The sequence below is a fragment of the Epinephelus fuscoguttatus genome, linkage group LG23, assembly GCF_011397635.1.
Source record: "Epinephelus fuscoguttatus linkage group LG23, E.fuscoguttatus.final_Chr_v1".
NCBI classification, from domain to species: Eukaryota; Metazoa; Chordata; class Actinopteri; order Perciformes; family Serranidae; genus Epinephelus; species Epinephelus fuscoguttatus.
In genome coordinates, this window is record NC_064774.1 from 36,716,710 (window position 1) to 36,740,888 (window position 24,179).

Here is a 24,179-nt window from a genome sequence, read left to right on the forward strand (position 1 = left end):
CTTTGGCGAAGCCAACTAACCAATGACCTAACTGCAAACAATCACAACAATGACTCAGTAAACAGCATTAAATCATATTCAACAAATTAAAACAGTCTCTTACAGTTAGCCTGTAAAGCTGTGATAAAGCTATGCCCAGTTGTTACATTATCGATCCTTGAATGGATGAAAGAAAGAGTCACTTTATGGAGTGCTGCTTTTGTTAGTTGGCAGAAGGCTGGAAAGAGCTATGGTTCCAGAAACAGTCTTTGTTGTGTCCTTGTTCCAAAGATGCTGATCCGAGGAAGCCGGTTGCTCGTGGTCTTTGCAGAGTTAGACCTTGGGGTGCTAACTGAACTTTGTTCTCCTTGTTGCTGGAAAGTTAGTTGCAAACCTTGTATTTGCATACTCTGGTTTTCAAGTTTTAACCGTGCTGTGGACATGCAGGTCATGGTCCAGGAAAAAGAGAGTCTGTGAGCAATTGTCCTCTCTTTAGTGGTTTGGGGTAATAGCCTCTGAGTTGGTCAGAGCCCAGGAGGAATCCCAACACCACTAGAAGAGATCCCAAAGCATTGAGGGGTGAGCCACTTATGGACAGCAAGAACCCTACTGTGTACATCAACAAACAGCTCAAAAGATGGAAACAAGAGACAGAAGAGGAAGTGAACAATTGTCCTGTACTACTGACTCTGTTCAGAAACTCTGTGGTAGAGGCCTTCCCTGCTCCAGTTCAAAGCAAACTAGAAGATGCGGTAGGATTGACATCCATGCCCCATAGACAATTCTGTGACCATGTGACACAGGTTGTTGAAAAATACAGAAAGGAAGAACTGAAAGCCAAAGAACAAGATAAAGTCTTACAAAGGAAACTTGCACAACTACAGCTTGGTGAACTGCAAGGAAAAAACAAAGCAAAGACCCAGGCTAACATTGTGGATGAGGCCGTAAATCAAGCAGCACAAATTGCTCCAGCCACACCTACACCAGTCACCAATGGGGTGCAGCCGCCAGTGGCACAGATGTCTGCACCTTCTTCGCACCCAGCATTAGGGTTGGGTCAGTATGAGAAAAAAAAAAAACGGTTCAGTTTTTGTGAAAAACCGCATCAAGTCGGTAATACCGGATTTTCGCCACTTGGAGGCACAATTGGCGCATTCTTTGATTTCTTCGAGACTAAATTGTCCGCCATTATCGACTCCCCGTCACTGTTAAACAAACTCCAGGCTACAGTAGAGGCCTTGACGCATGCGCACTCGCACCCCCTAGCTCAGTCCCTGCCCCAACCCCACCCCCCTCTCTCTCCTGCTTGTTGTGCGCTTGGCGAAGAGGCAGACACCGGTGCTCACAGACTCAGGCGTACTATAAGCGGAGCAGACTCCGCGAGGAATGTCCGCAGTCATTCAGGCTTCCATAGTCAAGCGCACTTCCGCGTTGTAGTTTCCTGTAAAAATGTCCATGAAAAATCCCCAAGATGTGACGAAGACAAGCCGAGCAGTCTTTTGTGTGACACTGGTGCGCGGAGCGGAGTCTGGTATTACCGAGAACCGACCCAACCCTACCCAGCATCAGTAGTTAACATCTTTCCACAACAGCAGTATCCTCCATGCCACTGGCTGTTGAGGCATAGAACAGCTGATTCTGATGACTGCTCCGGTGCGACTAGCGACAGTGGGGGGGTGAACTAAAAATTCCAATTCTAGGATCAGATGAAACTCTGATCAGATGATCAATCTGTTGGGGTGAGACACACTATGTAAACTAAAAATTAAAATCTGGTGCTCTCCCCAAGGGGTATACGTTGACAGCTCTGGGTTAGACCTAATGCTCTCACAGTCCTAATGTGCAAAGGTTCATTGGTTGGGAAACATCACTGAATCAGTTTGTAAGTTTATTTACTTAATTAATCCCCCTGAGGGGAAATTCAGTGTTTTCACTCTTGCTTGTCAATTACACACAGGTCCGAAAGACACACACATGCACAAACAGGACCTATACATGCACAAAGTGGAGAGATGTCAGAGTGAGGGGGCTGCCCTTGGTGAGTCGCCTCGAGTGGTTGGGGGGTTCGGGGCCTTGCTCAAGGGCACCTCGGCAGTGCCCAGGAGGTGAACTGGCACCTCTCCAGCCACCAGTCCACACTCCATATTTTTGGTCCAGATGGGAACTCGAACAGACGACCATCCGGTTCCCAACCCAAGTCCCTATGGACTGAGCTACTGCCGCCCCCCAGTGGCGACAGCATTCAAAAAATGGGAAAAAAATTTTCGATCACAGCCTCCAAAAGCCACCGAATTGATCTCTGACTATCACTGCACAATGTACTATGACTCTTCAGGCAGTGAAGTCTTTGAATGAAAATGGGATGAAGCCACACGAGATGTAAAGGTTGACCTAAGCATGCAACACATTGTGATAGGCCAACAGGGAGCGGCTTTGAATGTGCAAACCAATCCGTTCATTTCTGAGTGATATAATGTGTCTGAATCTGCACCACACATTACGTTGTTGGTGAATAAGAATTTTGAATCAAAAGCCTTGGGACAGATGATGCATATTGCATCCTAAGTTATCTGGGAGAACTGACAATCCACTGATCTTTGTATCACAAAATAGGGCTATGTTGAAGATTTTTTGTGAAATAACCATGACGGCGAAACCTCAGGTGGTGGCAGTTAACGAGTCATTTGCGAGGCAAAATTTTGAACAGAATGTGGAAAGTAAAAGCACATTGATGGAGGACATGGTGTCACACGGATTTGGGGCTGGTGAAGTCTGCTAATCCAGTGAAAACTAACTAAAACCTTATGTGAACCTACCAAATTGCCCTCAATATCCATTGAAACCAGAAGCTGAAGAAGGTATAAGTAAAACAATAGACATGTTGTTAAAGGCAGGCATGCTGATTAAAACTAACAGTACGTGTAACACGCCAGTTTGCTTGTTGTTGTTGTTGTTGAAGTTGTAAGCTGTGTTTTCAATAAACTGCCCGCTAATGGCTGTGAACTGACCTCATGTCATCAAGTCGTTTTTTCAATAAATCCCAGCTCCTTGAGCTTTGTGACCAGCCCGGAGGTGAGCTGAAGCTGCTAATCCTCTTCAAAGCACTTAATCACTAAAGAGGTGAGAGCCACTGGGCGGTCAACATTCAGGCTAGGGCTGGGCGGTTTATCAATTTTTTTTACAATATATCAATATATTTTCAAGAAAGATATAGATTTAGACAATACCATTTATATCGATATAGGGTCAAGTTATACATAACACAAGTCACATAACACATACAAGTGTGCATCTCTCCTCTCTCACACTCTCCACACAGCTCCACCCCCTCACTCACTCACAGTTTCTCCATCAACACTCAGACAGTCACAGAGCTGCTCCTGTTTTATCTGTCTGTTCATTAGTCTACAGTGTGATATCGGTCTATATTTTGCACAAGCTATGCTAAATCAGTCTGTGAGATGAATGAAATTACCGCAGTAGCTCACATACAATACTGTGGGCCTTTTCCTCTGTAACTTTTAGCCGCGTCCAGTCAAACGCCGATTTGTTTCTTCTCCGGATTAGGTCCAAAAGCCAGGCCGCCCGCACTCAAGCGGGTAGTGGTGGTATCTCGCTGGTTGGCTGCAGTGAACCCCTGACCGGCCAGTTTCTCCCCCTCAAACAAGCCAAGTGTGTTGTGAGACTCTACTCACCTCTGTCTTGCAGCAGACCAGAGAGAAAGGCGTTTTTAAAAGTCTCTTGTGTGTTCAGTTCTCAGTACATTTGTAGCTTCTAACTGAATCTCTGTGGTTTTGAGTTTAGTTTCTCTCCTGCATCCTGTTTTTACTTTATGTATCTGCTTTATTTTACTGTTTCATGTTCGCTATCCACCTTATTAGAAGAAGTTGCTGCTTGAAAAGTCAACATTTCCTTATTTTGCTGCTTAACAATAAAGATTCTTACATAAAAAAATAACAAGGACTTTTAGTTTTAAGAGTCTGTAGGAATTAAAATATGTTTATTACTGAATTAGAGAAACTTCATTAGCGTCTTTTCTCCAATTAAGGCAAGTCTAATAATACGGCAGGGAGAAAGAGTAAAAGCAGAAACAGCCACAGTGAGATGTTGATGAAGAGGTGCAGACAACAGGCTCTTACTGCACCTCTGCAAACAGCTCACCTCCAACAGGTAAACATTTTTTACCTGCCCTGCTGTGGAAAAACACATGCAGCAAAAATAACAGGGAAGCCGTGGATCAGCTTGCAACTGAACATGTAGCCCACTTCGTAGAAAATACCAGGATATGAATTTTTGTCCATATTGCCCAGCCCTAATTCAAGCAGGTTGGTTTTGCTTTCTTGGGCACAGGGAGTTCTTGGGCACAGGGACTTCTTGAAACAAGTGGTCCATGTTTCCAGACTGCAGTCCTAATTTGTAAACTGCAGTGCATTTGTTTATGGCATCCCAGACGGTTCGGGTGAACCATAGTTTTTTATTGTGGTATCATTAACTGGAGTTTTTGGTAAAGTTGCATCTGTAATTTACAGATTAAATCCACCACAGATCAAGTGAGGTCATTGATGTCATCAGTAGTTTTGATGGTGGTGTCCTGGAACTTGCTCCAGAACTGCATCATGTAGTGCAGACTTCAGGGCGGCTTCTTATTGGCCCGATCATTCCGGACCTCTCGCATTAAAGGGGGCATGCATCAAGGTCTGTTTACACACTTTTATCTCAACAGGATGGCCACGTGGTCGCTCTTGCTGAGCAGGGAAAGAGATTCTGCTCTGTAGCTGCCTCTGAAGGCTGTGATCCAGTGTCCTTATTCCCTAGTCCATATGTTGATGGAAGTCGGGCATAACTTTCTAAAGGCTTGCCTGATTGAAGTCTTCAGCAACAGTGAGCACAGCATCAGGATTTCTGGCCAGAGAGGAGTCTTTGCAGAGATCTGACAGGGCAGCCTCTGTATTTGATTGTTCTGGAATGTGGACCACTGTGATAATAAAAATGTATCATCTCACACTACAACAGCAAAAAGTATAGTTAGCATGCTATGTCTATTCTACATTTTATTGTTGAGGTGTGTAATAGGTGAGTATAGGTGGTCATAATGTATCAGTCAACCTGTAGTTTTTAGCTCTTCAAGAGCATCTGTAACACACTTGAACTTAAATATTATAAGTCATGTCATTAAAGGTCACATCTATACTGTTTTATGAGTTGAGTTGATAAAGTGCATCAGAAAGCAATATGCGTGTTTATGAGTGTAGTCCTAAGCATTATGAATGCATTATAATTCAGTATGAATGTCCTCATGAGGCATTATACATGTGGCCTCATTCCTGTAAGATTTATACTGTTAACTGATTTGGATTATGAAATAAATATGAACTCTATTATAATGTTGTTATGAATATGGGTAATGAAATATTATATAATTTTTTTTCTCAAATTATTGTTTCATTAAAATATTTATATTTACATTTTTATTTATACACTATTCACATGAAGGTTTATTTCATAATTATGTATTTAATATTGAGCACTATGGCTATCAAACCAGCAAACAAATTGTTGCAAAAATCCTGTGAATCAAACATTTCCATACAGATGGGTTGTTTGCAGCAATGTCCACAGTGGCCTAATAAAATCAAATAATAAATGGATATCTACATCTGTATGAACACTATAGCAAAAGCACAAATGGTTGACAAATTTCTATAGTTTCTCACTATAGCAGCATATCACCTTACCTAGTAGACTGCATGAGACTTTACCGTTGCTGATTTATTATACAGTATATGGTACCTTGAGTAACTGCATGCTTTCTTTTCACATAACTAATGTAACAGCAGCACCTCTAAGTGTCCAGAGCACAAATGTCCACCAAATAGTCACTTGAATTAAAACATGCAGTGCAAAACTATGGCCCCATCTTACGAAAACAATAAATCTCACTGTCCTTGGCTTAGGACTGAGGATGCCTATCCACCACTGTTTTTTAGGAAGCTCCCGGGCAACCGCAACGTTTACGCCCAGATGCACAATGAGAAGGAGCAGGAGATGACCAGCCCTGTCAATCACAGCGAGGACACCCAGCACATCATTCAGGGGGAGGAGTTCATTGACGACGACCTGGACTCTCAGACTCTAGGTAACACAGGAGGTAGCCCTGCCTTCCGATCCCTTATAAGGACTACCACTAACCACTGCTACTAAAACCCAAGCTACTAACACCAGCAGCTAACACGCACCAAGGTACTGAAGGACCCTTTTCTATCCTTATCACTGGTATTTCTAAAGGCAAGAAACTCATATTCAAATCTTTATTTTTGCCTTCAGGATTGGTCACAAGGCACTGTGAAGTCATCACCTACATTTGCAAGCACATTCAAATCATATCATAATAATATGTCATATCATATTATTGTGCAAATTGATGTAAACATGGACATGATGTCACTTTCTGGGGTTAAATTAAGTTAATATTTCCTTCATCGAGACAGCGGTTAGCAGCTTGGTTATAATTGGTACCAAATTAAAGATATTCTAGAAGGAGCACATAACTGTCAAATTTATCACAAATGATCAGACCTGCCAAAATTTATGCATTTTGACATCAAAGTATGCTGGTATATTTGCCTTTTTAATTGCCGTGTTTTGCACTTCATAATATGCCACACATGTTCAGTGGGAGACAGGTCTGGACGTGGAAAGGAGTGCAGGCAGGCCAGTATAGTACCTGTACTCTCAGTACAAAATCACACCCTTGTAATGTGCATAATTTGTCTCATTTTCTCACTGGAATAAGCAGGGGTTTCCCAGAAAAAGAAGTAATCTGGATGTGGCACATGTTGCTCCAAAACCTGTATGTACCTTCCAGCATTCAGCTTCCACATCTGTGATAACAGACGTGTAAGTCACCCATGCAGTGGGCACTAACACACCCCTATACCATCACAGATGCTGGTTTTTGAACTTTTCACTTTTCCACTTTGTGTCAGTCCATCTTGGGCACAGAGAAGTCTGCAGTGTTTCAGAATATTGTTGATATATTGCATTCACTTTACATGATAAGGTATAAACTTGCATTTGAAAGAAGCAATGAACTGCAGTGCAGTGCAGCCTGAGGGATCAAAGGTCACAGTCATTCAGTATTGGTTTTCAGCCATGCCCCTTATGTTCAGAGATTTTTCCAGATTCTCTGAATCTTTTGATGTTTTTATGGATTGTAGATAATGAATGCCTAAATTCTTTGCAATTGTATGTTAATAAACGTTCTTAAACAAAATGATCACCCTTGCTTGTGACAAGTGAATCTTTTGAGGAGGCCACTTTTCCCCCAGTCATGATACTTTAATTGATTACCAATTAACCTATCTACCTTTGGAATATTACAAACAGGTGTTTTTTTTTACACATTCCACAACTTTCCCAGTCTTTCGTTGCCCCTTTCTCAACATGTTTGGCATGACATTTAATTCAGAATGACTGTATATATACATAAAGAAAATACAATTTATGAGTTAAAAGATTGTACTGTATTCAATCAAATACAGGTCACAACAGATTTGCAAATCATTGCATTCTGTTTTTATTTACATTTTACACAGCATCCCAACTTTTTTGGAATCGGGGTTGTATATGATATGATATGACAGCTATGACATACCAGTGTAGTGGAAGGTTGACAGTGGTCACCACCTCTTCATCATGGTGATATTAACAATCATGATTAGCCAACCATTAAGAAAGAAGAAAATGTATTAAGCAATATTTCTGAAAAATAAATGCATTCCTAGCATACCCATACATTGCTGTAAGTATTGTAATACCGCTGGGAGTAACACAAAAATTTTAAGTAGAATTTTTAAGTAGAATTTTAAAGTTATGGGTGGTTGCTCATGATGTCAGTAACTAAAAATGAAAAGTTTCAGTCCTCTGGGCTTGAACCCCTGGTGATGGATTGATCACTCTGGTACAAATGCCAAGTATGTGTTGGTTCCAGCTTATCGTATGCAAGTATTCATCCTTTTTTTATATCAACATAATATCTTCAGGCTTTGGACTATTGGACAAGCAAGACATTTGAAGATGACACTTTGAGCACTGGGAAATTGTGATGTACTTGAGTCGATTTTCTAACATTTTATAAACTCAAGGATCAATCAAACAATTCACAAAATAAGGAGTGGATTAATCCATTAGCACTAGCATGTGTACTACAAGAATGCCTGCAAGAATAAATGACATAATACATATGCCTGCTGAGGGTGTTAAACTATTCCATTTATTCACAGTCGATGACAGCAATTCCCCAGAAAAACAGCAACGTGCCAGCAAATGCAGGGAAGAAGACTGATAGCTAGAAAATATGGATGTAAACCAGTGGTGAAAGAAGTATTAAGTAAAACTACCAATATAAATGTGTAGAAATACTCTGTTACAGGTAACACTCCTGCATTCAAAACCATAGGCTGCTGAAGTACTCACTTTGCAGAAAAGTGACCATCTAATTGATGTTGTGTTCTACAGTATGATATTATTTGATTTTTAATTGCTGATGCATCAGTTTGAAAGCACAATATTATGTAAAACATTTCCCTCCATAGTGTGTCATCATCAGCTCCTTTGTGTGTCTATGTCATGTTTCTTCCTCCCTTTTGTTGCCAGGTAACCATTCAGGTGTGGTCCTGAGCATCAACTCCAGAGAACTACACAGTTACCTGACCAGCTGATGGCTGCCATGACAACACTAACAAGCTAGCCTAGTCTAGCTGGCTAACGAGCACAGGGACTCCACTCGGCCTTCCTCCTCTTACCTCTCCTTTTCCTTCTCCTCTTCCTTGGACACTTCACCTCCACATAGTCTCACCTCAACCCTTCACCTGCAGCCTGTGCAACTTTTTGTTTTTGGTGGTGGGTTGGGGAGGGGGGTGGGGCGCAATGAGGTTTTGATGGCATCACACTAAGAACACTCGCTCATCTTTGTTTTGAATGAAAAAAAGGAAAAAAACATATGTGTACGTTGTCTCTCACTCGTAGACACTCAAAACCAGCAAGCATGACTCACTGCACTGGTTTCCAGACAGAGTTAAATCTTCTACTACCAAGAGGCGGTAGTTACTGAAGGTAGTGAGTGGCCAAAGGCAAGTGCGTTAAGATGATTTCCAAGTATTAAAAGGATCGTGCACCCAAAAATGAAAATTCAGCCATTATCTACTCACCCATATGCTGAGGGGGTCCATGTCATTGGTTCGACAGCCCATTGGTTCGACATCCCATTAGTCCGACTCTCCGCGGTGCTGAACGGCTCGCGGTGGGCGTATGGTGCACCAGGACCGGCTTGAGGCAGAGCAGGCTCAGGGCTTATGAGTTTGTCACTTTCTTTTTCATTTTAACCCACACCATGATCTTTTCCTGACCCTAACCAAGTGGTTTTTGTGCCTAAACCTAACCAGACCTTAACCACAGGGCATCATGATTATTTCAGAACGGACTTCGGAACAATGAGTTTAATATGGTCAGAACAATGGGATGTTGAACCAATGGGCTGTTGAACCAATGGGCAGTTCCCATGCCGAGGGAGGCTCAGGTGAAGTTTTAGAGTCCTCACATCCCTTGTGGAGATAGGGCTAGCAACACAACTCCACCTAATGGAGGCTGGGTGCCCCAGATTAAAACGTCCAAAAAATACATAATTGAAACAATAGAATATCTCCATACTAGTGATCCAAGTGTCCCGAAATCCCGACATAAAAAGTTGTTTGGAAAAACGTCATTTAAACTCTGTTTTTAGCCTCATTGTGGCCTGTAGTAGAGGCTGACATTTTTTCGGGAGTCCCACGGGTCACGTGATTCCCGTGGGATTCCCACGGGATGGGCATCCGTTTCACTATTCTTCATGTGATTGGGACGGGATGGGAGAAAAAGTCAACGGGAGCGGGTGGGACTGAGAATCATAATTAGGCCTGTCGCGATATGCGATAAATCGGTTAATTGCACGGTAAATTAAAAGGGATTAATTGCCATATTCATGTGTGTTTCTTTTCCTCATCTCTCTCCGCCAAAGAGACTGGACGACAAGAGCGTTCACTTCCGTGCATCGTCTGGCAGCCAGGTGAGTTGGTTCATTAGCGTAATGAACGGAGGGAAAGCTCTTGTCATTGAGTGTCTTTGTCTCTGTGGGGGAGGTGGGGCTATGGGCTACACACACACACACACACACACACAGTGCAATCTTTGTGAGGGGGAGATAAGACGGAGAAGAAAACAGAGAGTTGAGTGTAAGAGAAAGACATGGAACTTGTTGTTAAACCAAATGACAGAGGGCAGCCCAGTAATTTGGACAAGCTGGTGTGCCGGGTTTGTTCTAAAACCATCTCAACAAAAACAGCGAATACGACCAACTTAACTGCACACCTGCTACAACAGTAACATGCTGCTCTAAGACTGATGCTTCAGTATTAATAATCTAATGATGCCATATATAATAATATCAGTCAGAGGAACCAAACACTACTTCTACTGCAATACTTTAACTACATTTTTCTCTCTCAGAACTGGTTCTTATGATGTGTTGTCTGACCACATCAGAAATCAAACGTGTTTGTCATTCTGAACAGCATCACGGTGGAGTGAATGTTAAAATAATTAGGCAATAAACATCAAAACACAACATTAGATGTCATATTTGGGTTTATATTCAACTAAGGTAGGCATTGTGTGATCCATGTACTATATATATGTATATATATATATATATATATATATATATTTTTTTTTTTTTTTTTTTTTTAACTGTAACTGAAACACAACACAGGAGTGGGATGGGACAGGAGTCATTCTTGTAGGATTGGGACGGGATTTTTTTTTCCCTTTTTCATGGGATTGGGACGGGATGGGATTATTTTTGTGGGAGTGGGATGGGACGGGACTGAAAATCCACTCCCGTGTCACCCTCTAGCCTGTAGCTCTAACTGCTTCTGTGTACACCGATCTCACGTGTATGTGCTTGCACGCAAGACCAGCAAAAGCACATGAACACACATGACGGTGGTGCCGATGTCTCACGGTCTTGCGCAAGCCCACACACATGAACCGGGTCTACAGAGAGGCAGTTAGAGCTACAGGCCACAATAAGGCTAAAAACAGAGTTTAAATGACGTTTTTCCAAACAACTTCAGGGGCTTCAGGACACTTGGATCACTACGGACGAGCAGTATGGAGATATTCTGTTGTTTTAATTATGTGTTTTTTGGACGTTTTAATCTGGGACACCCAGCCTCCATTAGGTGGAGTTTTGTTGCTAGCCCCATCTCCGCAAGGGATGTGAGGACTCTAAAACTTCACCTGAGCCTCCTTCGGCATATGGTTGAGTAGATAATGGCTGAATTTTCATTTTGGGTGCACTATCCTTTTAAGAGAAGTGGGCATTAAAGGTATACTGTGCAGGAGTTAGAAGCATCTAGTGGCAGTAATGGAATTTAATATTGATGGCTATAGATTATAATCTATAATCTCACTGCACTGGTTTCCAGAGAGAGTTAAATCTTCTACTATAAAGGTAGTAGCTACTGAAGGTAGTAGACGGCCAAAGGCAGGTGCATAAAGCTAATTTCCAGGCATTAAGAGTAGTGTGCATTAAAGGTCTAGTGTGCAGGAGTTAGAGGCATCTTGTGGCAGTAATGGAATTTAATATCGATGCCTATAGATTATAATCTCCTGAAAATAAGAATTATGTCTTTGTTACCTTAGATGAGCTGTTGTAGTACACAACAGTAGTAGTAGTAGTAGTAGTAGTAGTAGTAGTAGACACACACACACACACACACACACAAAAAGAGGGCAGATGACATGTAAAAATGCAAACACAAGAGGGTAGTGTTGCACAATGTTCATTTCCCACTCACAGGTACATGGAGCACTCAGCTTCGTTGGAATATACTGTGTATTCACAAAGCCTTGTTCTTTTTTTTACATACATACATTGTATTTTGGTTTATAATTTACACATTTACAGAAGTTGTTTGGTGTTTTAAATCAGGACCGCCTTCATAGGAGCTCATCATCTGTCCCATGGTGCCTCAAACAGCAGACATAAATCTGCCCAGTGACATTGCCCATTGTCGAGGTAATTTATTTCTAATAACAGTACGCCCCTTTCTCTCCTCCTCCTCCTCGTCCCAAAGCTGTCTGGGCTAGGGGTCAAAGTGGACTTGTTCCCCTGGAGATTAAGGTCACTGTCATGGAGGGAAGGTGTAGTTGATCTATTTTACTTTATCAGCCTATATTAGGCATAGCACGCAGTGGAATTGTGTGTCCTTAAAGGTTTGGTTTGTTATATGTAAATGTGTAAATATGAACAATCTCTTCTTTGTACATATTACCTTTGACGTGTGTGAGTGTTTTACACTATTATCAAAATAGGAATTTGTTTCAGACCAAATCTTCACAAAGTTTCCTGAATTTGAAAAATTCTCAATGTTTCCAATTTCCTTAACCACATTGCCTGCTTCACATGAATTCATTCTTGATTCTTTAAATGTAATTTTATGAACAATATCATTTTATGGTCTTCATTAGATAATGTCCTCATCTTACAAAGATGCTCACAACTGCACAGTGACAATTATGTATATGGATATTTTTGATACACTCAGTTCTAATTGGTATGTGTAAACACTGGTTATTGTTTCTGTTGCCTCTTGCTGAGTGTTTTTGTTTGTTTGATTGCTCTAATGATGTAAGCAGTGTTGTCAACACATGCTGCACAGCAAATTAACAAGTCTGCAGAGTCTGAATCAAAAGGTCTTTGGATGAAAGGCCTTTAGAAACTACCAATGCAACCATAACCACTAAGATCATCCCTTGGTTTGCCTTGTATTTGATACAAACAGCAGCTCACATTTAAGTGTTCTAATTTACACCTTAATTTAACTTTTGTACATATTCTTCTCATGTTCTTAGTTTTCTAGTGATGTGTCGTCACTTACCAGCGCCCCTCACATTAACAAAGAGGAAAGTGGGGATTATGATATTACAGTATAATAGTGGGGTTTCACAATTGATGGCACAACCATGTAATTTTGATAACACCATTTTTCTTTTATTCTCTTATACTGCTGAGTTTGTGTGATCTTTTGACAATTGTGTGTCTTCATCAGGAAGCTTAGTACACTCAACCTGCATCCTGGAATAAATCACTCCTATAACTTGCATTGTCTGTTGGTTTTATCAGACTGGTTTACATAGTGTCAACTTGAAACAGTACTTCTTTTTGAGTGTGTCTTTTTTGAGTGCGGTTAAGTGCCAGGTCTGCACTGGTACGTTATGCTTCCTGGAAGCAGACTCAACATTTGTCACGAACTTGCCCAGGGTTCAGACAAAAGGAAGGAGTATACACAGAGCGGTGGGTTGACACTGGACATGGAAATGCTGATTTTTTAATTGTCGCGCAGCCAGCTGTCAGCAGCTGCCTGGCTATTCACATCAGAAGCCCATGTCTGAGGGAGGGGGCGGACTGAGCTGAGGACGGACTGATGGCACTCTGACGTATTGCGAGACCAGTTGACGGAGGCGAGATCCAACATGGCGACACGCTGTCACTAGAACACTGGTAAACTCCGTAAAAACATCTGTCTTTAAAAACTTTCTACAAAACAATCAGATAAAAATACACACACATACCAGTCACTACCATAAACGCGGACCAAACCATTACCACAGTGGAAGAAATAACAGACATGGAAGCCTTCATTGACCAGTATTACCACAAACATACTATGGACCCGGGGTCCGTTTCACAAAGCAGGTTTAGTGAAAATTTTAACTGTTTTTACTGGTGTTTTTTTTTTTTTTCATTTGACCTCTGTATTTGTTTTTATCTGCACTCACTTGCACTTTGAGATAGGCCAGTGCAATACCTGCAGTTCCCTTTGATTGTAATCTTACATACAAGGCAAATGGTTGCACTACTCTTGCACCAGTAGCCCGTAACTGCAACACACTCAGGGCCGAATTCACAAAGAATTAACTGCGGCCGCTGATAGCACCTTGAATTGCACTTCAATCAATCAATCAATCAATTTTATTTATAAAGCCCAATATCACAAATCACAATTTGCCTCACAGGGCTTTACAGCATACGACATCCCTCTGTCCTTAAGACCCTCACAGCGGATAAGGAAAAACTCCCCCAAAAAAACCCTTTAACGGGGAAAAAAAACGGTAGAAACCTCAGGAAGAGCAACTGAGGAGGGATCCCTCTTCCAGGACGGACAGACGTGCAATAGATGTCGTACAGAACAGATCAGCATAATAAATTAACAGTAATCCATATGACACAATGAGACAGAGAGAGAGAGAGAGAGAGATGCAGGTAATGACAGTAGCTTACAACAACATTAATGAAAGTAATAATATTATAGTTATAGTTCTGGTTACTGCGGTACAATATGTTGAAAGTATGTATTAATATCTGGCAGTATACATGTGTGACAATAATCATATGTGTATAATAGCAGAAGAAGTATGACTAATGACTAATGATGGCAGCAGCAGCAGGAGGCATCTGGCGGGACCACGGCAGCAGCACAACCACACATGTCATGCTGTCCAGGCACCGCTGCGGTATGAGTTAATCTGAGAGACAGTGGAGCACAAAGACTCCGGAGAAGAAGCCGAGTTAGTGACATCCAGAATGGCCGGGTTAGCTAGATGCAGTAATAGGATACGAGAGAGAGAGAGAAGGAGAGAAGGGGCCCGGTGTATTATAGAGGGGTCCTCCGGCAGACTAGGCCTAAGTCAGCCTAACTAAGGGCTGGTACAGGGCAAGCCTGAGCCAGCCCTAACTATAAGCTTTATGAAAGAGGAAAGTCTTAAGTCTAGTCTTAAATGTGGAGACGGTGTCTGCCTCCCGGACCGTAACAGGAAGATGATTCCACAGGAGAGGAGCCTGATAGCTAAAGGCTCTGGCTCCTGATCTACTTTTGGAGACTTTAGGGACCACGAGTAACCCTGCGTTCTCAGAGCGCAGTGTTCTGGTGGGATAATATGGCACTATGAGCTCTCTAAGATATGACGGAGCTTGACCATTTAGAGCTTTATAAGTTAACAGTAGGATATTAAATTCAATTCTGGATTTTACAGGGAGCCAGTGCAGAGAAGCTAAAACAGGAGAGATATGAACGCGTTTCTTAGTTCCTGTTAGTACACGTGCTGCTGCATTCTGAAATAGCTGGAGAGTTTTTAAGGACTTACTAGAGCTACCTGATAATAGAGAGTTACAGTAATCCAGCCTTGAGGTAACAAAAGCGTGGACCACTTCACTTGCACCTGCAGTTTGCTCGGTCTTAACATCCTATTTACAAAGGATATTTCACTAATGATATACCAGCGCAAACACGCCCACAAAGATTGGCAGCTGAGTGCAGTTTGGGTCAGGGTACCTTCAGGCAGTTCGTTTTTTCGTTTTAAACCAAAAACGAAAAAATGGAAATACCGTGGTTTTCCCGTTTTTTTCCTTTTTGGTTTAAAACGAAAAAACGAGAAAATGCAGCCGTTTTTCCGTTTTTGTTGTCAGAATAAAAAAACGAAAAATGACAAAACCAAATTCAAATAACAACCCGATTTTGGTTTTTTGCAGATTCATTTTTTATTCTATCTATTGTTTTGGACAAAAAGTAGAACGGCGGTGACATCAGAGGCGGAAGTAACTTCAAAATAAAAGACAGATAAGATAAGATTGCCTATAAAACTTATAAATATCCTATAAAACTTTCCCATGTATCTTTTATTTCCACTTACACCTGAAGTTTTGCGCATTTTGAAAAGCTGCCTGCCATTGTTGTGAGGAACTTTTTATTCATAAAAATAGAAATAAAATGTTATGATCGCAAATTTGACCGGGTCATGATCAGTTTGCCCCTGATTTGCCCCTGATAGCAATTAGCCACATGGCAAAGCATAAATTCTGGCAGACTTTGATTGGTAAAGTACTGAATACTGTATACCCTCATGTAGTGACGTCTGCTGGTGAGTCAGTCTAACAGTGTCGGATGGATTGAGGCTGTGGATTTGACCAAGTTTGACCCCTTTATCACTATTCCCTCTCACTTGTAGCTGTTTTTTCGTTATCTTTTGAATTTAATATGAATTATGGAACCGTTTTTGTTCACGTTTGTTTCCCCCGTTTCATAAAATAAATTATTGAAAGTTGCTTTTGAAGAGCGTGACAGAAGCACGTTTTGAGAACGACCGCAGACTGTCACCTGTTCAACGCATCAGTATCTTTGGATGCCATTAAAGTAATAATGATTATAATAGTAATGTCAAAATATTATTTACAGACTGATTTAACAGACGATCACTGCTGCCGCGATCACTGGAAAGTCTGGGCGAGAGGCTTCCACAGAGAAGCGCCCAGTTTGCACCAGCTTTCTAAAGACGTTGTTTACTTCACTCAAACTGCGTGTGGCTATTAGCGCTGGTGTTAGTGGATTAGACGTTGTTTATCAATGAGGCTCATTTGCATAGAAAGGGGCAATTTTTGCACCAAATATATGCATATTACCTCATTTAAGTAGGCCTACGTGCAAATAACACCGGAGCACCGAGACGCAATCTGTTTGGCAGCGCAGTTAGTGGAGTATTTCACCCTCTGCACGTGCTTTGTGAATTAGACGGTAGGCTATCTGTTTGCTCCATTTTTACCGGTTTAAAAGCAAAAGCCACGCAATCCTTTTGTGAATTTGGCCCTCAGTGCACTATGTCGCCAACTTGTCTGTGTTGATTGTATGTATGTATGTATGTATATATGTATGTATGTATGTATGTATGTATGTATGTGAATATTGCAGCTGTTTGCACTATACTGCCCAAGACGAATTTCCCTTGCGGGACAATAAAGTTTATCTTGTCTTATCTTAAACCAGAGAAAGCGGAGTAACTCCAGCCCGTTTCAGAAAGAGAGGTGAGGCTCAGTGTCAGTTACTATGGCAACTGACTCTGTGAACCTAACCTGGTCGGGAGCAGGTTTTCTTCAATGAACCTCGAGTTTCTAGCTGTCTCCTCCCTCTTTACGCCACACACGAAGTGTGATTCATTCATTCATTCGTTTAGTGTCGCGCTGGTTTCAGCGAGTTTGATCATCTGTCCTCAAGGTAAGGTCGGATCCTAAAGTGTGTTCTAGTTCTAAATCTACTTTTTTCGACCATGGCTTGTCCGTTCTTGGAGGACCCTGTGGACGAAGAGGTAGTGTTACTGAGGAGGGAGTTACGCATTCGCCGGGAGATTATTCACAGGCCCAGAATTGATGTATTATCATTTCCAGAACATTTTCTTTTTGAACGGTACCGTTTCACATCACATTCCATCATTTATATTCATAACCTCGTCCGTCGTGACATAACCAACGTCACCAACCGTGGACGTGCACTTTCATCTACCCAGATTCTTTGTGTTGCTCTTTTTTTCGCAAACGGGAGTTTTCTGTATAATATCGGAGATGCAGAAAATATCAGTAAGGCCACTGTCTGCAGAGCCGTGAGAAAAGTGTCCCTGAAACGTCTATTAAACTCTTTTGTTGTGTTCCCTGGACATAAACCTGTGAGGGTCATCAAGGAGGAGTTCCACAGGATTGCAGGTGAATGATGTAGAAATCAGTTAAAATGTATGTTTATAAATCATATTCAGTTAATGACATGGTGCTGCAACCTCAGACTGGGATTAGTCATTTTAATTTCTTTTAGGATTCCCCGGTGTGATAGAGTGCATTGATGGAACCCTATACTTCACAAAATGAAGGTGACTATGTAAATAGGAAGTCCAGTCACAGCATTAATGTGCAGGTAGATTGACTGTCTCAAAATGTCAGACTGCATCACACTGCACAAACTCAAAATCATACCAAGAATATTTGTCTTATTTTTAGTCAAAATGTCTCATTTCTAGTCAAAACAAATCACACCTAAAAGTAACTTGTTTTTAGACAGTTTTCACTTGTTTCAAACATTCACTTCATTCACTTGAAAAATAATTAGGCTGGAAAAATCTGTCAGTGGAGCAAGTTTGTTATTTCTACTGATTTCAATTGAAAATGTGCTTGAAACAAATGAAAACTGTCTAAAAACAAGCTACTTTTTAGATGATGTGTCTTAAGTGTAAAGACATTTGATTTGGTATTTCATCTTGAGCTGCTTTTCGCCAGTGGGATTGCATCTAAGTGAAATAAATTTTAGCTTTAACACCATTTCACCTGTTTGCATCTGTAGCCTAATATTATTGTGACTGCATAAATGTATAAAATAAATTTAAACTTACGCATTGACTCGAGTAGTAATTTTCTCCCATGCCGACTTGCGTTCCTTCGCTGCTGCACCTGTGTTACTCTTCTTCCTGAAAACAGCTTCAAATTCGCTGTATGAGCGCATTAAAATATCCAACTCCAGAAGAGTAAAAAATGCAGTCCTTTTAATGGCGCTTGTTGCCATGGTGAATCGTGGTATCGGGGCTCCACTGATGATGGCTTTTTAAAGTTGTGGTGCACATGCTTAACTCATAGTGAACAAACTCTGTGTTGATTGAGCCAGTTGAAATCACCTGTTCTGAAAGAGTTTCTCGTCTCAGAGTTACTCGACTCAGAGTTCAGGGTTAGGCTCAGAGTTTGTTGAATCTCCTTTCTGAAACGGACCCCAGGACTCAGAGACGCAGGCCCAATTCCAATCCGGCCCCTAAAGACTCAAGCCCTGAACCCTCACTGACTTATCTTACGTCAGCTGTAAGTGAATTGAACTATGGATGGTCATCAGAGGAAGATGAGGGAGAGGAGAAGCTGAATCCATCTCAGCACACATCCAGGTTTGTCAGTGTTTCATCAGCAAAGCTCAATGACTTGGAGAAAAGCAACATACTGTCAGATCAGAAGGCAGAGTAGGCTGTGCCTGTGAAGCGACAGTCCACCATGCAGTCACCACAGACTTATTTCACCGGCTGCACAATTAATGGAAACGTGCAGATAAATGTGTGTAAAGATTAAGTGCCTGGCGCACCATGTCTGCGTTACGGTGACAGCGGAGTCCTGAGGGAACTATTTTTGTTGGCGGAAGACAAATAAAATGCTTAAATTATCTATTTTGTCCTCATTTTTCAACATTTCTTAATCAGCCTTGCTTATTTAACTGTTGAACTGTTAAATAAGCGTATGACCGAATCACAGCCGTGACGATATCACAGTACAACATCACTCCCTCTCGTGTGATATTGCTTAAATATACAGTACAGGCCAAAAGTTTGGACACACCTTCTCATTCAATGCGTTTTCTTTATTTTCATGACTATTTACATTGTAGATTCTCACTGAAGGTATCAAAACTATGAATGAACACATGTGGAGTTATGTACTTAACAAAAAAAGGTGAAATAACTGAAAACATGTTTTATATTCTAGTTTCTTCAAAATAGCCACCCTTTGCTCTGATTACTGCTTTGCACACTCTTGGCATTCTCTCCATGAGCTTCAAGAGGTAGTCACCTGAAATGGTTTTCCAACAGTCTTGAAGGAGTTCCCAGAGGTGTTTAGCACTTGTTGGCCCCTTTGCCTTCACTCTGCGGTCCAGCTCACCCCAAACCATCTCGATTGGGTTCAGGTGCGGTGACTGTGGAGGCCAGGTCATCTGCCGCAGCACTCCATCACTCTCCTTCTTGGTCAAATAGCCCTTACACAGCCTGGAGGTGTGTTTGGGGTCATTGTCCTGTTGAAAAATAAATGATCGTCCAACTAAATGCAAACCGGATGGGATGGCATGTCGCTGCAGGATGCTGTGGTAGCCATGCTGGTTCAGTGTGCCTTCAATTTTGAATAAATCCCCAACAGTGTCACCAGCAAAACACCCCCACACCATCACACCTCCTCCTCCATGCTTCACAGTGGGAACCAGGCATGTGGAATCCATCCGTTCACCTTTTCGTCTCACAAAGACACGGTTGGAACCAAAGATCTCAAATTTGGACTCATCAGACCAAAGCACAGATTTCCACTGGTCTAATGTCCATTCCTTGTGTTTCTTGGCCCAAACAAATCTCTTCTGCTTGTTGCCTCTCCTTAGCAGTGGTTTCCTAGCAGCTATTTGACCATGAAGGCCTGATTGGCGCAGTCTCCTCTTAACAGTTGTTCTAGAGATGGGTCTGCTGCTAGAACTCTGTGTGGCATTCATCTGGTCTCTGATCTGAGCTGCTGTTAACTTGCAATTTCTGAGGCTGGTGACTCGGATGAACTTATCCTCAGAAGCAGAGGTGACTCTTGGTCTTCCTTTCCTGGGTCGGTCCTCATGTGTGCCAGTTTCGTTGTAGAGCTTGATGGTTTTTGCGACTCCACTTGGGGACACATTTAAAGTTTTTGCAATTTTCCGGACTGACTGACCTTCATTTCTTAAAGTAATGATGGCCACTCATTTTTCTTTAGTTAGCTGATTGGTTCTTGCCATAATATGAATTTTAACAGTTGTCCAATAGGGCTGTCGGCTGTGTATTAACCTGACTTCTGCACAACACAACTGATGGTCCCAACCCCATTGATAAAGCAAGAAATTCCACTAATTAACCCTGATAAGGCACACCTGTGAAGTGGAAACCATTTCAGGTGACTACCTCTTGAAGCTCATCGAGAGAATGCCAAGAGTGTGCAAAGCAGTAATGAGAGCAAAGGGTGGCTATTTTGAAGAAACTAGAATATAAAACATGTTTTCAGTTATTTCACCTTTTTTTGTTAAGTACATAACTCCACATGTGTTCATTCATAGTTTTGATGCCTTCAGTGAGAATCTACAATGTAAATAGTCATGAAAATAAAGAAAACGCATTGAATGAGAAGGTGTGTCCAAACTTTTGGCCTGTACTGTATATATATATGTATATATATATATATATATAGGCCTATAGATATATATATATATATAGGCCTATAGATATATAGATATATATTCTTTGTGTGTGGATTATAAACACTGGTATTCCTCTGACTTCATGTGTGTTTATGTACGAGGCGGCTGAGGAGGGGGAGTTGCAGCCATTTTTAACTCTAGTCTGTTAATCAGCCCTGAACCTAAACTAGATTATAATTCATTCAAGTCTTAGTTAGTCTTTTACATCCGACCTGGAAAACCTAGCAGCCACTTTTATTCATTATAGTGTACCGTGCTCCTGGCCCGTATTCTGAATTTGTATCTGAATTCTCAGGGTTTTTATCCAGTTTAGTTCTTAAATCAGATAAAGTTATTATTGTAGGCGATTTTAACATTCATGTTGATGTTGATAATGACTCCCTGGCTATCACGTTTATCTCATTATTAGACTCCATTGGCTTCAGTCAGGGTGTACATGAACCCACTCACTGTTTTAACCATACCCTTGATCTAGTTCTGACGTATGGAATTAAAATTGATAACTTAACAGTCTTTCCACAGAATCCCTAGCTGTTACAAATGATCTTCTAATTGCTTCAGACAAAGGACTCGTCTCTGTACTTGTTTTATTAGATCTTAGTGCGGCGTTTGACCATCAAATTCTGCTACAGAGACTGGAACATTTAATTGGCCTAAAAGGTTCTGCACTAAGCTGGTTTAAATCTTATTTATCTGATTTCAGTTTGTTCACGTTCATAATGAATCATCCTTACGTACTGAAGTTTGTTTTGGATTTCCACAAGGTTCTGTGCTCGGACCAATCCTATTTACTCTATATATGCTTCCTTTAGATAACATCAATAGAAATCACTCTGTAAATTTCCATTATTATGCGGATGATACACAGTTGTATTTATCGATGAAGCCATAACTGCTTTAAAGACATAAAAACCTGGATGAGCACCAATTTCCTTTTATTAAATTCAGACAAAACTGAAGTTATTGTTCTTGGCCCCAAACAACTCAGAGACTCTTTATCTGATGACATAGTTTCTCTAGATGGCATTGCTCTGGCCTCTAGCACTACCGTAAGAAACCTCGGAGTAATATTTGATCAAGATCTGTCTTTTAATTCTCATTTAAAACAAACCTCATGGACTGCATTTTTTCATCTGCATAATATTGCCAAAATTAGGCCTATCCTGACCCAAAAAGATGCAGAAAAATTGGTCCACGCTTTTGTTACCTCAAGGCTGGATTACTGTAACTCTCTATTATCAGGTAGCTCTAGTAAGTCCTTAAAAACTCTCCAGATAATTCAGAATGCAGTGGCACGTGCACTAACAGGAACTAACAAGATCATATTTCTCCTGTTTTAGCTTCTCTGCACTGGCTCCCTGTAAAATCCAGAATTGAATTTAAAATCCTACTGTTAACTTATAAAGCTCTAAATGGTCAAGCTCCGTCAGTAGAGAGTAGAAAGCTCATAGTGCCATATTATCCCACCAGAACACTGCGCTCTGAGAATACAGGGTTACTCGTGGTCCCTAAAGTCTCCAAAAGTAGATCAGGAGCCAGAGCCTTCAGCTATCAGGCTCCTCTCCTGTGGAATCATCTTCCTGTTGCCAGGGGCGGACTTACCATTAGGCAAAACTAGGCGGTTGCCTAGGGCCCCAAGTTCCTGAGGGCCCCATAAAAATCCTCATACACTTATGGTTAATATAGTTATTACTTATTTGCGCACATTAATTATGTTTTTGAATAAAATCCTCTCGCTAAAATGCCAGCAGATAAGCAGTGCTTATCGTATTATGTGTGTGTCGGGGCCCCCTCTTCAGTCTCCACTACAATGGATCAGTCCAACTGCGCATGTGCAGAACGGATCCAGGAAGACAGCAGAAAAACGAAAACAAACGGCGTGAGGAGTGGCGAGAGAGGAAGAGTGGAGTACTGGAGAAGAGAAAAGAAAACACAAAATGAAAAGAAGCTACCCCAGCGGTGCTGAAAAAAGGAGGAAGAAGGAGGAAACCCGAAAGTTGATGTCTAAGTTACCGAAAGTGACAAATTTCTTCACTGCGCCTGCGGCAGCGGCCAGCAGCAGCAGCAACCCACAACCAGTAAGTACAACAACGACGTCGACACCTGTTGGGGAGGGTCCGTCATGTAGAAATGAACTAGTGAGTATCAAAACTGTCCAAGGGTGATTTTTTTCCCCCTATATTGATAAGTATTCCTTGAAGACAGAAGCGTATGGGTCATTTTGAAGTAAGCTTTGAATTTCGTTTCTATTTGCTGCAGAGGCTGAGAAATCAATTATTTAGTAGGCGTTTTATTGCTTAAATGTGTGTTATCATTTACTGTTGTAGATGTTTATGGTTGAGCTAATTTTGAATGAATTCGTGTACTGTTGGGCAGTTTAAGCAACTGTCATAATATTTGTAGCATCACTAGTCTCTCCTGTGAGATGCAGCCTGTTTTCAGCCTTGTCATGATGCATTTTCCAGCTGGCCCAAGAGGATTTTTTAAAGAATTTTGGCTTAAGAAGTCACCCCACAAAGGAAGACTCTTTCAGTTTATCACAAATATTAGCATTAAATCATCATTTTGAGGGTACATGGTTTTCACTGGGCAGGAAGGGTTTGAAATATGTAACCAGCAACGTACCAGTAGTGGAGTAGAAAGTGCAGTATTTGCCTCTGAGATACAGCAGAGCAGACAAAATTGAAGTTGCATGAAATCCTCAAATGTCTACGTTAGCATTTGAGTAAATATACATTTCACCACTGGGTAAGAGCTTTATACTGTGTTTTGTGTGTGTTTGTTTTCAGAATGAGACAGGGATGGGCTGTGAGAGCTCTGAAATTATCCAGCCAGGTTTGGATGATGTTGTTCCACCAGATCACGAGACTCCAGCATCATCCACTCTTCAAGTAAGATGTCGGCACACAGTACTTATTGAAGATGACCCAGCACTCCCGCCGAAACAGCTGTCCTCAAATGTCTACGTTAGCACTTGAGTAAATATACATTTCACCACAAGGTAAGAGCCTTATACTGTGTTTTGTGTGTGTTTGTTTTCAGAATGAGACAGGGATGGGCTGTGAGAGCTCTGAAATTATCCAGCCAGGTTTGGATGATGTTGTTCCACCAGATCACGAGACTCCAGCATCATCCACTCTTCTAGTAAGATGTCAGCACACTGTACTTCTTGAAGATGACCCAGCACTCTGGCCAAAACAGCTGTCTGATAGTGCACGCTGCTCAATAGTGCAGAGAGGACCACTTCAGGTGAAGGACAGGATCTTCCCAAGAAATGAA

The 24,179-nt window shown here is 41.4% G+C and overlaps 1 protein-coding gene across 3 annotated transcripts in view; it reads left to right on the forward strand.

Annotated features, from left to right (window-relative positions):
* sorcs2 (sortilin-related VPS10 domain containing receptor 2) overlaps nucleotides 1–9,538 on the forward strand; it is a 1,110,317-nt gene extending 1,100,779 nt beyond the window's left edge. The window contains exons 26-27 of one of the 3 annotated variants that reach the window (XM_049568808.1): nucleotides 5,967–6,219; nucleotides 8,635–9,538. In XM_049568808.1, coding sequence (XP_049424765.1) covers nucleotides 5,967–6,180 — 214 coding nt within the window. In that variant the 3' untranslated portion in view covers nucleotides 6,181–6,219; nucleotides 8,635–9,538. The remainder of the gene's footprint in view (nucleotides 1–5,966; nucleotides 6,220–8,634) is intronic. The other 2 variants (XM_049568804.1, XM_049568807.1) reach the window with 2 other exon arrangements.
* The last annotated feature ends 14,641 nt before the right edge of the window (nucleotides 9,539–24,179 follow it).